The sequence below is a fragment of the Micropterus salmoides genome, unplaced genomic scaffold (genome assembly GCF_014851395.1).
Source record: "Micropterus salmoides isolate LMB-PRFRI ecotype aquatic unplaced genomic scaffold, ASM1485139v1 Ms_hic_scaffold_11, whole genome shotgun sequence".
Taxonomy (NCBI): domain Eukaryota; kingdom Metazoa; phylum Chordata; class Actinopteri; order Centrarchiformes; family Centrarchidae; genus Micropterus; species Micropterus salmoides.
In genome coordinates, this window is record NW_024040152.1 from 16,221,308 (window position 1) to 16,232,758 (window position 11,451).

The 11,451-nt window shown below is 39.7% G+C and overlaps 2 protein-coding genes across 2 annotated transcripts in view; both read right to left on the reverse strand.

The window, feature by feature from the left end:
• The window catches only part of gba (glucosidase, beta, acid), a 5,557-nt gene extending 1,962 nt beyond the window's left edge, over nt 1–3,595 (reverse strand). Inside the window, exons 1-8 of the mRNA XM_038711362.1 lie at nt 3,440–3,595; nt 3,146–3,223; nt 2,840–3,031; nt 2,603–2,749; nt 1,321–1,454; nt 1,058–1,230; nt 868–957; nt 629–776 (exon numbers count right to left, since the gene is read on the reverse strand). Of these exons, the coding sequence (XP_038567290.1) occupies nt 629–776; nt 868–957; nt 1,058–1,230; nt 1,321–1,454; nt 2,603–2,749; nt 2,840–3,031; nt 3,146–3,218 (957 nt within the window). The 5' untranslated portion in view covers nt 3,219–3,223; nt 3,440–3,595. The remainder of the gene's footprint in view (nt 1–628; nt 777–867; nt 958–1,057; nt 1,231–1,320; nt 1,455–2,602; nt 2,750–2,839; nt 3,032–3,145; nt 3,224–3,439) is intronic.
• Nucleotides 3,596–4,323: 728 nt separating this feature from the next.
• Nucleotides 4,324–11,067, reverse strand: dap3 (death associated protein 3). The gene is made up of 13 exons (XM_038711364.1): nt 10,778–11,067; nt 10,652–10,693; nt 9,410–9,523; nt 9,159–9,260; nt 8,910–9,018; nt 8,711–8,803; nt 8,490–8,620; nt 7,572–7,652; nt 6,216–6,380; nt 6,046–6,105; nt 5,871–5,960; nt 4,672–4,789; nt 4,324–4,576 (listed from the first exon to the last, which is right to left on the reverse strand). Exons 2-13 carry the CDS (start codon nt 10,688–10,690, stop codon nt 4,491–4,493), a joined length of 1,188 nt encoding a protein of 395 aa, XP_038567292.1. The 5' UTR covers nt 10,691–10,693; nt 10,778–11,067; the 3' UTR covers nt 4,324–4,490.
• Nucleotides 11,068–11,451: the final 384 nt, after the last annotated feature.

Below are 11,451 nucleotides of genomic sequence, written 5' to 3' on the forward strand. Positions count from 1 at the left end.
ACAACATACAATGACAGACAACAGTACACACTTAAGCGAGGCTAATTATTTAAGACGGCTATATAAATGTGGTTTTGTTGTGACAGTGGATTGTGCTGCACCATCGTCTTCTCATAATGGGAAAATGTTGATTTTAGCAAAAACTTATATAAACATAAATGAATTTATCATTTTTAATTGGCTAATCCATCCACACATTTTAGTCTGCTCACCTGTTTCCAGGTTGTCATAATGTAATTGATTATACCACTAGGAATTATTCTTATATACTGATGGGAAGTGCTGAAAAAAATTTGATAAAGAATGCTAAACCATGTAGTCTCTACTGGTTTTCTGTGAAACTGCCTTTTATCAGGTTGATTCTGATAGTTTTAGACTTTTTCCTCCAGAGAACAATTTAGAGCCCAAAGATTGAAGTGCTTCATTCCTGCAGCTGCTTCACTACTGAGTGAATGACAGCTAACAAGACTTATTCTAGTTCCCCCCAGCATCTTAACACTTACCTTATTTTTTTTGTATTGTTTTCAACTTGTATTGATTGATGCTGAAAATGTTTCCACCAGTGTACCCTCAGGTACAACAAAGTTTACCATGACTTTCCCCACTATCTCTCCGTCCTTGGGCTCACCACTTTAGCCCAGTAAGGCAGCAGCAGGCGGTTGTCATCCAGAATGAGGACGTGTGTGTGTGGGTGTGCTGAAGCATGCAGGGCAGGGCCCAGGTCCAGAGCCACCCAGTCCCTCTGCTCCTCAGGTGTGAAGCCCAGAGCCTGGAAACTGCAGTGAGACAAAGGTACTTCTCAGTCTGATGTGAAATTTAGGAGCCATGATGAGGGTTAAGTTCTAAGTAATACAGAGGAGGAGACACCTGTAGTTTGTCATCTGTCCTGCAGAGGGCTCATTCCCTGTGGTCAATGCCCAGAAGGTCACGTTATGTTTAGCATATTCCTCAAGGAACCTGAGAGGAACAGAAAAAAAGAGACCACAAGAATAAGTTTCCATTCTATCAAGCACTACCAACATGTGACATCACATTAAATTAAAGCCCCACATGTCACCTGATATAGTACTGAGCCCAGGTTTTATGCTCCTTGCCCCCAGGCCTGCCCTTCAGGGAGCCCTTTCCTGTGAGTGCACCATTAGTTTTCATCCAGGCGGGGGCACTCCAGGCACTTGCCAGAAGAGATAGGGGTCGAGGAGACAAGACCTGAGCACGCTGCAGGAGAGGGATCTGAGCAGAAGAAGAGGAGGAGGAGCGATTAGAGGGATGGAGTGAGGGACATGTGTATGTCTGAGACATGAGATGAGATGAGAGGGGGACCTTCATGTTGATGTCCTCAGGGGCCAGTGTGAAATTGTCCAGGCTGTAGTCGCCGTGTGTGTCAGCATATGTGTACAGACGGGTGGAGAAGTCACAGCTGGCCATGGGCACACGCACCACGTTGTAGCCAATACCTGCCAGGGACACAGCATCAATAACAACTAAGGCCGGGTCATAATCCAATATTATCATTTAGCGACTTACAGAGAGAAAATGTTTTGACGATATACACTCAGTTACTCTAACCAAAGGGTTTACACCTTCTTTACATTATTCATTTTGAGCAATTTGAGTATGGGTATTGAGTCTGGGATCTCAGATCTGGATTTTGGTCTGGGGCGGGAGGTTAATAATAGCTTTTGTGTCACACAGCGTGTTTCCCATTTGGTACGTGCACATACTAAGTCATAAAAACAGTTGATCATAAAAATAATAATAATTTAATACTATCATGTTATATTGTTAGACATTTCTATTTAGCATTTAAAAGCCTTACACAAACCATTAACTAATGGTTTAATAGCACAATATAATGTAGTAGTAAGCACATTTAATTGTACATTAATGTATTTGTCAACAAATATAACTCCTACTGTGGGCACCCATGAGTGGAAGCTGGTGTATAAAACCGATAATAAATGAAAACACGGTAAAACAGAGTTTTAATAACAGGAACTATGTTTTGTTAACTGTTTCCAGATACTGTCGATATTATAATATTTAATCATATGCCATACTATTATATAAACACATAGCCCATATAGTCCATATCTTACAACTACAAGAAAGACTAATATCAAACATTTATTAAATGGTAATGATATGGTACTTATGCTAAATAGAGGAAGTTATAGTAAAGTGTTACCCAGAATTTGATACTGAAGTTTTTATTTCACAAATATAAATTGTTTGGTCTCGTATCAGTGGAATTTCAGTTTGAATTTTTGATTCTGCATTGCCTACTTTAGCCATTAAATGATGTGTATGTATATATTTAGGAAAATATCCTTCTTAGTATCATGATATAGCCCAGCTGGTATGAGACGGTATGGATGCTGCTGCTAATGACTGTGGTGATGTGGGAAACAAACTAACCTGCACATAGAGACACCTCTCACAGAATGTGTGAAATGTATTTTTTCCATTATGTTGGAGCTGCACAACCGTTGCTGTGTGAAAAACACTGTTTGCTATGGGTTATTACATGGGTGAATAGACAAACAAGAATAATAAATGTGAATTTTCTTTTGATAGTGACTACAGGTGGCCACTTGCTGCGTACCTTCAGGGGAAAAGTACTGTCGTAGCAGCTGGTCCTGTACACCAGCAGAAAGAGACAGGATGTTAATGGCTGCTGCGTCTGTCATAGCTCCACCAAATCCCCTGATCTTCTGGTACTTCTGGTAGGGAACTATAGTCAACCTGAGGCCTTAAAGAGACACATGAAAAAAAAAAAAAGTTAATGCTTTGCACCTGCTCCAACACCACAGACACCCCAGCAAAAGCTCACATCACTCACCTGCCCTGGTGCTGTTCACTTGGACCTGACCCTGGCCTGCCTCTAGTCTGCTGCCTGCCATGGTGGTCAGGTAGGAGGAGTACCAGCCCAGTGGAGGCAAGGTGAGTGACCCAACACTATCACAGTAGGTTGCATTACACTCACACACCACAGAATCGTGGCCGAAGTGTCTGGCAACACATTCATTGCTTCCTAGATGGACAAGAAGTCATAAAAACGTGTTTTTCCCCCACCTCGCAAACAACAGAAGTGGATACCAGCACTGGGACAAATGCAACCGAAACCAACTGTTTTGTGGCGTGTTACCTGCACAGAGGGTTACTTCTGCTGTGAAGAAAACAATGACCAAAAGTATAGGTGATGGCAACGACAACGCCATTTTATCTACAGACAGAGAATATCCAGATTAGGCTACAGAATTGCACCTTCAAATGATGATCGATGAAACACGTTTTAAATCAACGTCAGGCCGCACTTTAAACGGTAAAATATACGTATTGATTAATATAATATACGTCAGCCCAACTGCTCCTGTCATTCAGCTGACACATACATTTTATTGTCATGTCATTCAGAGCAGTTTAGAGAAGATTATCTCACCTTGATAGATACTCTGGCATGTCCTGGAGACTACTTAAAGTATTAACACTTGACTGTCACCTACACTTTGTCCAGTCTGCCATAACAGCCACTTTGTTAGGCGATCAAAAAAAGGGAGTTTCAGTCACGTGACTTTTTCCAACTGTCACGTGAACAACCATGCAATAGTCTGAACCGCAGCCAGGTGGTGCTGCACCATAAACAAGTAAACAGGAATGTGTTTGGCCTTATATATGTTTGACTGCTCTGATCTGATACTCTATCTAATCTAATCTATACTTACTGGTACTGTACATACATATCCTAGTGTACTGGTTCCACCAGCTTACTTACTGTATACACCTGTTTACTCTCAGTACAGATTGTACTACTTGTTTTTAGGCTGTTTACCTATCACAGTATACTTATACATCTTTTGTATATGTATTACTGTAAAATTTTATTTTTGTAAAATATTAGTGTCTTGTGTCATGTGGGATGGGCCAGATGTTTGGCAGGGCACATAATATAACTGTGTGTTTACATTAGTTTATACATTATTTTATATAATTTATATTTTATTCCTATACTATAGCTGCTGCGCTATTTATGTATAGGATTCTAATTTGGTTTTACTACTGAGTTTTTAATACATGTTTCAGTATTGTTGGAGGGAACCTGAGATCTAAGAATTGCTTGCAAAAAACTACTTCACTGCTTATTAAATTTCTTTATACAAATTGTAATATCTTTGTCAAACAAACATGGCATGGTCTCAAATATCGGTTTAAGAAAAGGTTGGCCCATTTCTGCATCTATTTTCCCACCTTAACTGCAAACAAAGAAGTTGCACTACCTGCTGACTGGCAGATAGCACCATTACATTCATAAAAAGTACTTTCAGATTTGTTTCTCCAGCATTTTATTATCAAAGTAACATCATAATTTACAGAGGGACACATTTAATATTGACATGGATATTAGATTGTATATTTATCTGTTTCTGGGACAATGATATTTGTGTGTGATATTTATGTGTGTGTATGAGTGACATTTAAGTCTTTCTGTAACTTCACAGGAAGGCGCAAATTCTGTCCAACATTGATGGATTTCTGTTGCTCAAAAAGATGAGTTCTTTCTTTCCTTCCTCTGTTTGACCTGATGAGGTAAAAATAATAATTTAAAAAGTTACTAAAACAGCATCACTTAAATGTATTTTTACAAAACAAAGCATTCACAGTATCGTCACGTACACTGTGGATGCTGCAACCAGTGGCGGTCCATATAGTAGAGGTAACAGCTCTCAAACTCTTTCTCGCTGTAGTTGGGCACTGACACCGGGACGAATGGGTCCATGCAGTCAAACCCCCTCTGGTGAACAAAACACAGATGGGAATTCAACATGCTGCACATTAAATATGCATTTTTAAGACATGTTGAACATCAGGTCATCCCTTTAAATAGCACATTCAGATAAGAAAACATCAAATAACACAGTTAAAGACATGTAGATCCAATAAATGACTATTACGTTAATAAAAAATACAGACACGCATATCTTCATATATAATGCACCACAGAAGCTGTTACAATATTCAAACTACAGATATTAATATCTATATATAATTTAAATGCAGAAAGGGGAAAATGCATAATAATGCATATTTTACATCACACATTTTATGTAATGTATACAGTACATAAATAGAATTTATATTTCTAAATATAAATCAACCTATTAAAAAAGACAAAATGATGTCAAGTCCACATAGTCAGTGGTTGAGAACAGAAGTTAATATTATTAATATTAGTTAATTTTGTGAGAATGATATATGACCCTGCAGAGTTTTACAGTTCTGTCGTTGCCCAGCATTTCTGGAAGAGGTGGGTGACAAAGGTGGATTTATTGGTCCATTAGGAAATTGATGTTATGATATACAGACATCAGATAAATACGACTGCTATAAATAATATCACAACCCACTGCAACAACACAATGACGCGGTATAACACTGCAAAGAGGTACAGCTATTGGCAAAAACTAAATGAACACAAAGTACTGGCATATCTGATAATTCAGTGATGATTAAGTTCCTGTGTTTTTAACAGCCCAGTTAGTACAAAGGGCAAGCTTATATGCGCAAAACAAAGGACAAATGTCACAAGTCATCTGTACGGTGTACACTGGCAACACTACTGGATATACTGGATGTTTAGCTGCTCACAGACAATAACAAGTTGAGACTCTCCCCACAAAGCAAGAACAAAGCATAACCATAATAACCATAATTTGTAAGTCAACTTCTGGCCAGCAGTCCTGAGGATTGGAGTGATGCCATCTCGAGGTTTGCAATTTCCTGACTAATGACCAAATTTAGAAAACGACAAAAAGGCTAATCTTCTGTCAGAGATTGAGGGCGAGTGCTACAGATTATAAAGAACAATAAATGACCTCTCCCAGCAGCTCTTGAGGCAAGTAGGCAGATTTTGAAGTGTAGAGAGACCCAGTCTGAGACAGAGTGGTGATGATGGCGCCTCCAGTCTGAGATAAAGAGCGTGAATGTTAATATGGGGACGGATCTGAAATATAATATTCTAATGCAATGCCTTTAGTGTTTTGTTCTCACCCAGTCGTTCTTCATCAGCTTCCTCAGGTTATAAACCAAAGTGAGCTCCTCTGGATCCACCTGATGGACAGCAAGAAAGAGACACATAAGACTTCTTATCTGTGGAAACTGAAAGAGAAGCATGAAGAAAAGTATGGAGGCATGACAGGCTTTTTATGCGTTTTCCTCACAGCAGTCTTATCCTCCTTCTTGATGGTGGATCTTCCCCACAGGGCGTTTACACCATCTACAGCCAGGGCCAAGCGGAAATCCGACTCTGGCTGCCCGCTTTGCAGCCTCAGCTCCTTCATCACCGCCCCCACCACATCGCTGCTGCTCTTCACGCGAGATATACCCTACGGCGAAGGCAACACCATCTTACAAAAGGGAAATCAACAGGGGAATTCCACCGATTTCACACAGCAGAGTCTGTTAACAAGTCTCCGAGAGTACTCCTGCATATGTGAAAGAAGTTCTATGAAACTCTATTGTGGCATCCGGAGGGAGCTGAGTGAAGTCTGATAAATTCAGTGAAGTCTGATAATTAAAAGGTACATCACTTGAATCAGCTTTAGACTACAAGATTGAAAATGAAAAAACCCTGGAAGTGTGGCGTTACAAATAACTGAGCTTTCCCTCTGTAGCCCGCTCCACATCTCTGCTTGAGGCTAACAGCTCAATGCTACCTTAGCTGCTACTAGCATAACACACTTCTCAACTAAACTCTTTGGCGGTGGAGTTGCACTGTGGGTAATGTAGATGCCAGATTTTGACAAGGAAGAAGAATGTGTGTAATAAAGAAATATTTTATTTTGATCCCTTTTCCATCCAAGTTGGACAATGTTACAGGAGTACAATGCCAAATAAGTGGAGTACTCTTTAAATACTAACAACACAACTTTGTAGGACAAAATCTGAGCAACTGAGTAACAAACAGTAATTTCATCATGCGCCATTTCTTTAGTTTGAAGTCTGTAAACATCCATCAGTTAAATGGAGATGCCTCAGCAGGAGGTTTGAAACGGATTTGATTTCTTTAGTCTAATAATGTGCTGTCAGAAGTCTGGCTATTAATGTAAGATCTAATTACAGCCTACAACAAGCTCACAGTTACATCAGCAGTTACCAAAAACTAGTTTGTATGATGAGTCAGACAAAATAGTCAGTCACTTATTATGGAGCAAATGATACGGTGAACAATAGCAGAGCAAGACAGTTGAAGCAAGAGGTGAGAAATTCACAGGCTGAACATAAATCTACTGCTTTTTTCCACCTTTGTCAGTGGTATAAAAATATTGTGCTGATCCATCACCATGCTCATTTCATTGGCTATTGATCACCACTAAGGACAGGCAAGGTGAAAGATGAATCTCTAATGACCCATGTGGGGATCTGCAGGCCAGAAGGAACAAACTGCTGAAAATGTGTTGGAGGCTGAGATAAACCACATCTCCAATGAGCACAAATAAATACTCAGAGCCAGAAAAACCAAGATGTGAGGGCGGGATAGACAAATTCCCACTCATTTGCACTGTTAGAGGACTCACCTGATCCACCAGCTCTCCTAGTGGACTTCCCTCCTCGGTAAACTCTCTCTTTGTCCACACATAGCGCTGCTTTGTCTTTATCTAGGCGAGAAACAGCACAGTATCAAAGACAGTTCAATGGACCATGTTTACATGGGCAGGGTCCTCATTTTAATACATGCCCCAGGTTTCCAATGTTTTTCCACATGAAGCTAAAAAAATATCCAAATTATAATTATTAATATTTCAACCCTAAATATAAATTTAGTGGTATAATGTAAGCTTTTTATTTACATTAATTGCATGCGTGTCAATATGTTACAGACTACCTCAGATTACCTCAAACTAAATATGAGTCTTTGAGTCTTCTAAATATGATATTTTGTGCTTTATCAAAAACCAATGTTACAACTCCAATGGAAATTTGCCATGTGAGTCCTGAGTACAGCCAACTTGCTGGATGGTCTATAAACATTATATTGTCATTCAAATATTTACCATATTGTATATGATAATATATATATTTGGATGAAGCTGTTGCATGTATTCATATTCCTCTTCACAGGCTAAAGAGCAGAGCCTGGCTGAGTACTTTGACCCTCAGCCCACTGTTATATAGCTACTGTGCCAAGCAGAGACACTCTACCTCAAATTATTCATATTACGGCGGTACATGTGGGTTAATTCAGGTGGTGTCATCAAGCTGTTTAATGGCTCTGTGTATATCAGCATGTGACCTAAACCGCTGTGGAGACACAGTCAAGGCTAATTTAAGGCCTATAAATGCCTAAATGCTTGTTAATAATGTGTGAATGTAATACCCCACCAGCCATAATATGACAATGTGTAGTAAGAGTCAGCAAATTAATATTGTAAAATTGCGTCCCGTATCAATATCGTCTGATGTCAATAAAGGCACAGTGCGTAAAAAATTGTTACCTTTGAAAGGAAATGCTCATTGGTGATTCTGAAGTTGCGTAACCATTCGGTGGCTTGTAATGGCTGATCAAAGCGAGAGGTGTTATAGGATGAGGGCAGCAGCTCCTTACAGTTCTTCACCCAGAGGTGAGCTTAATTATCAAAAGAGAAGATATAGGAGGGTCACTGTCTATACATCTGCAGTGGCAGCCACTTGGCATGTGTGATTGTGTTTCTCTCACCATCAGGAATGTGCAGCACCAGCCATCCCTGCATATAGCAGAATTGGATCGTGTGACATAGAGACATTGTCTTCCCACTGCCCTTCAAACCATCTGAACAACTTGATAAGGTTAACGACAATTTATTCAAAAGCATCAAGAGAAGATGTTTATCTCTGTGCGTGTGTTTGAGTGTGTAAGCATGCGTTTCAAAAGATACAGAATAAATATCTCACAGCAGGTTTGCTGGTATCTGTTTTCTTCAGGCAAGAGATGACCTCTAGAGCCGGCTGCCTCACCATCACACAGGCTTCATTAAATGTCTTCACCTAAAACCATACATGACAATTTGTCTTTGCGGTACACATTTTACAATAAAAATAAATAAATAAATAAATACAGTCAAATATGATTTCTGAGTAAGTAAGTTTAAAATAATGTGCACGGAGTCATAGAAATAAACACATACCTGTTGTTGATAGCGCCACGGGAGGCCATGGGGGAACACAGTGCGGATGTGTGCAGAAGGCATGGTGTAATACTGTCCGATATGTTTCTCTGAGTGACGTGCCTGAAAAGAGACAGTGAGCTCATTATCTAAAATCATGTAAACTTAAAGACAACTTCTGCTACAAACACAAATCTGCTTAAACTAAGCAGCTGTACAGGTTTGTTGAACAAGATAACAACATTTGCAATAGTAAAGTCATATTTGCTTACCGGATCATTCTCCTGTGTTCTGAAAACTGAAAAGGGCTCAGGTTCTGGCTCAACAGCCACAGCCTCCTGCTGCTGCCCACATCCACTGGTATGAAGGGACCTTACATGTGTTACCTGCAAAAGTTTACTGGAGTGAATACTTTTATTCACATGTCATACACATCCGAACCGAACACCTGGTACTACACTGATGTGTAAAAACATATTTATATCAGATATAACTCTAATAAATTAATTATACAACACCTTAATACACTGATGAAAGCCTTCTACAAAACCTGAGCCAAGTCAAACGGCTTGTATGCGAATGTGCTGTAATCTACATTCATCTGTCATGTCGATCAGACTTGGATATTTGGCAGGCATTTTCAGGAAATGTTTAACTCGAAGACTATGATAAATCACAGAGGCAATCCTTTCTGTCCTCCTCTGGGACTGAATGGAATCATCCAGTGTCTACAGCCAATGTAGGGATGCTGAATCTTAAGCAAGCACATAGATTCCTCTGTGCTCTGGTCAAAGTGACATACAGTGCTGCTCTGGATTGTAAACATAATAACACAAAACCACCTACTTCATGTATATAAAGTAAACTATAACATGAATCATTTAATATTTATTCCAACACTATTTGCACCCTTACAATATTATATTTTTGATTACAATTCACAGAAGCAGTCTTGCTTGTATAAAGGGTTTTAACAGCTTCTGTGCTCCACACCAACTCTATGGAACTCTACTGGTGAGATGAACATTATTCAGACATAACAAAAGGACATATAGCATCAGGGACAGTCACAGACATCAGTAAATAGATTTGAAGATGAAGGTTTACATTATATCACTTGGTGTTATGGAGCACTGTCTTGAATGTTGGTCCAAAAAAACTTTTACACTTAACCAAACCATTCAGTGAGCCCTGGTGCATGGAGCCATCTGTTCTTAGGTTTGGTTTCTTCATTCTTTAATTCAGATATTCCCTTCAATTTGCCAGTTTATTGATAGACATGTAAAATAACCTGCTGCTTCACAGCTTGTACCACATACTGTAAATTTCGGAACTGTGTAATGACCATTCCAAAAGCAACAGCTGTGCTTTGCACCAGTTTAACCACCACAAACATCCATTACATTTTTGCCTCCACGTTTTCTAAAGAGAGCAGCTGACCCAAGTCACAAATATCTCAAATCTGATATTCTGTCCTGGTTAGTACTTCAACCTGCGGTGAACAGTGGTCTTACCGTTTGCCGTAATCTGAAGGATAGTCTGTGGAGCGCCATGATCTGAAACATGTAGGACGAAATTAATTAAAGTTAAATTTGAGGGATGGCAAATGCCAATCAATCAAGCCATGTGTAAATACACACCAGTGTCCTGTAACCTTGTGTAAACACTTAGCTAACAGCTAGCTGTGGCACCCAGGAGGCACGTAATTTACAAGCAACCTTAGCAATGCGGAGCTATTTCAGCACAGGAAGCAGTTTACGTGCGACTGACTTCATTAAATATTCAGTGGCGAGGATTTCGGTTAAGGTCATCCACTGACAAATGTCCCCGGAGTAGTTTAAGGAGACGATAAACTGCACACCTACAGACGCAGTCAATGTGCCTAATCTGCCCTGGACACCGCCATCATGCAGAGCAGAGGAGGAAGTGACGCCGTGCCATCGCAATTCTTTGTAGCCTATCATGTGGCAAGAGCCAGGCGACAACAACTGAGGAAAATGGAGTTTGTCAGACTTTGACACATTTCACCTGTAATGGTAATTAATGCAGTCAGACGTATTGCAGCTGTAAACACACCGTGGAGGTCTGCCACACATGATGAAGGGTTTGGAGAAGGATAGTGTATCACTAAAGATCACTGTTTTAACAGGATTCCTGGAAGATTTTGCTCCCTTTCTTTTAAACCAATAGCAAGGCAATTACAATACTTTGAATTTTATAATCTCAGTAAACCAATAGATCTGTAGTGGCTTTCGCGAGATTAAAAAAAGGCCCTTTTACAAAGTAGGTATCCACACTGAAAAATAAACCTGCA

Excerpts from the sequence above, each read along its gene's own strand:
- dap3 (XM_038711364.1), bottom strand. The coding sequence starts at position 10,690 with ATGGCGCTCCACAGACTATCCTTCAGATTACGGCAAACG. Across the intron at positions 8,621-8,710 it reads GGTGCTGCACATTCCTGATG|CTCACCTCTGGGTGAAGAAC; the intron begins GTGAGAGAAACA and ends TTGATAATTAAG. Across the intron at positions 6,106-6,215 it reads AGAAGGAGGATAAGACTGCT|GTGGATCCAGAGGAGCTCAC; the intron begins GTGAGGAAAACG and ends GCTGTCCATCAG.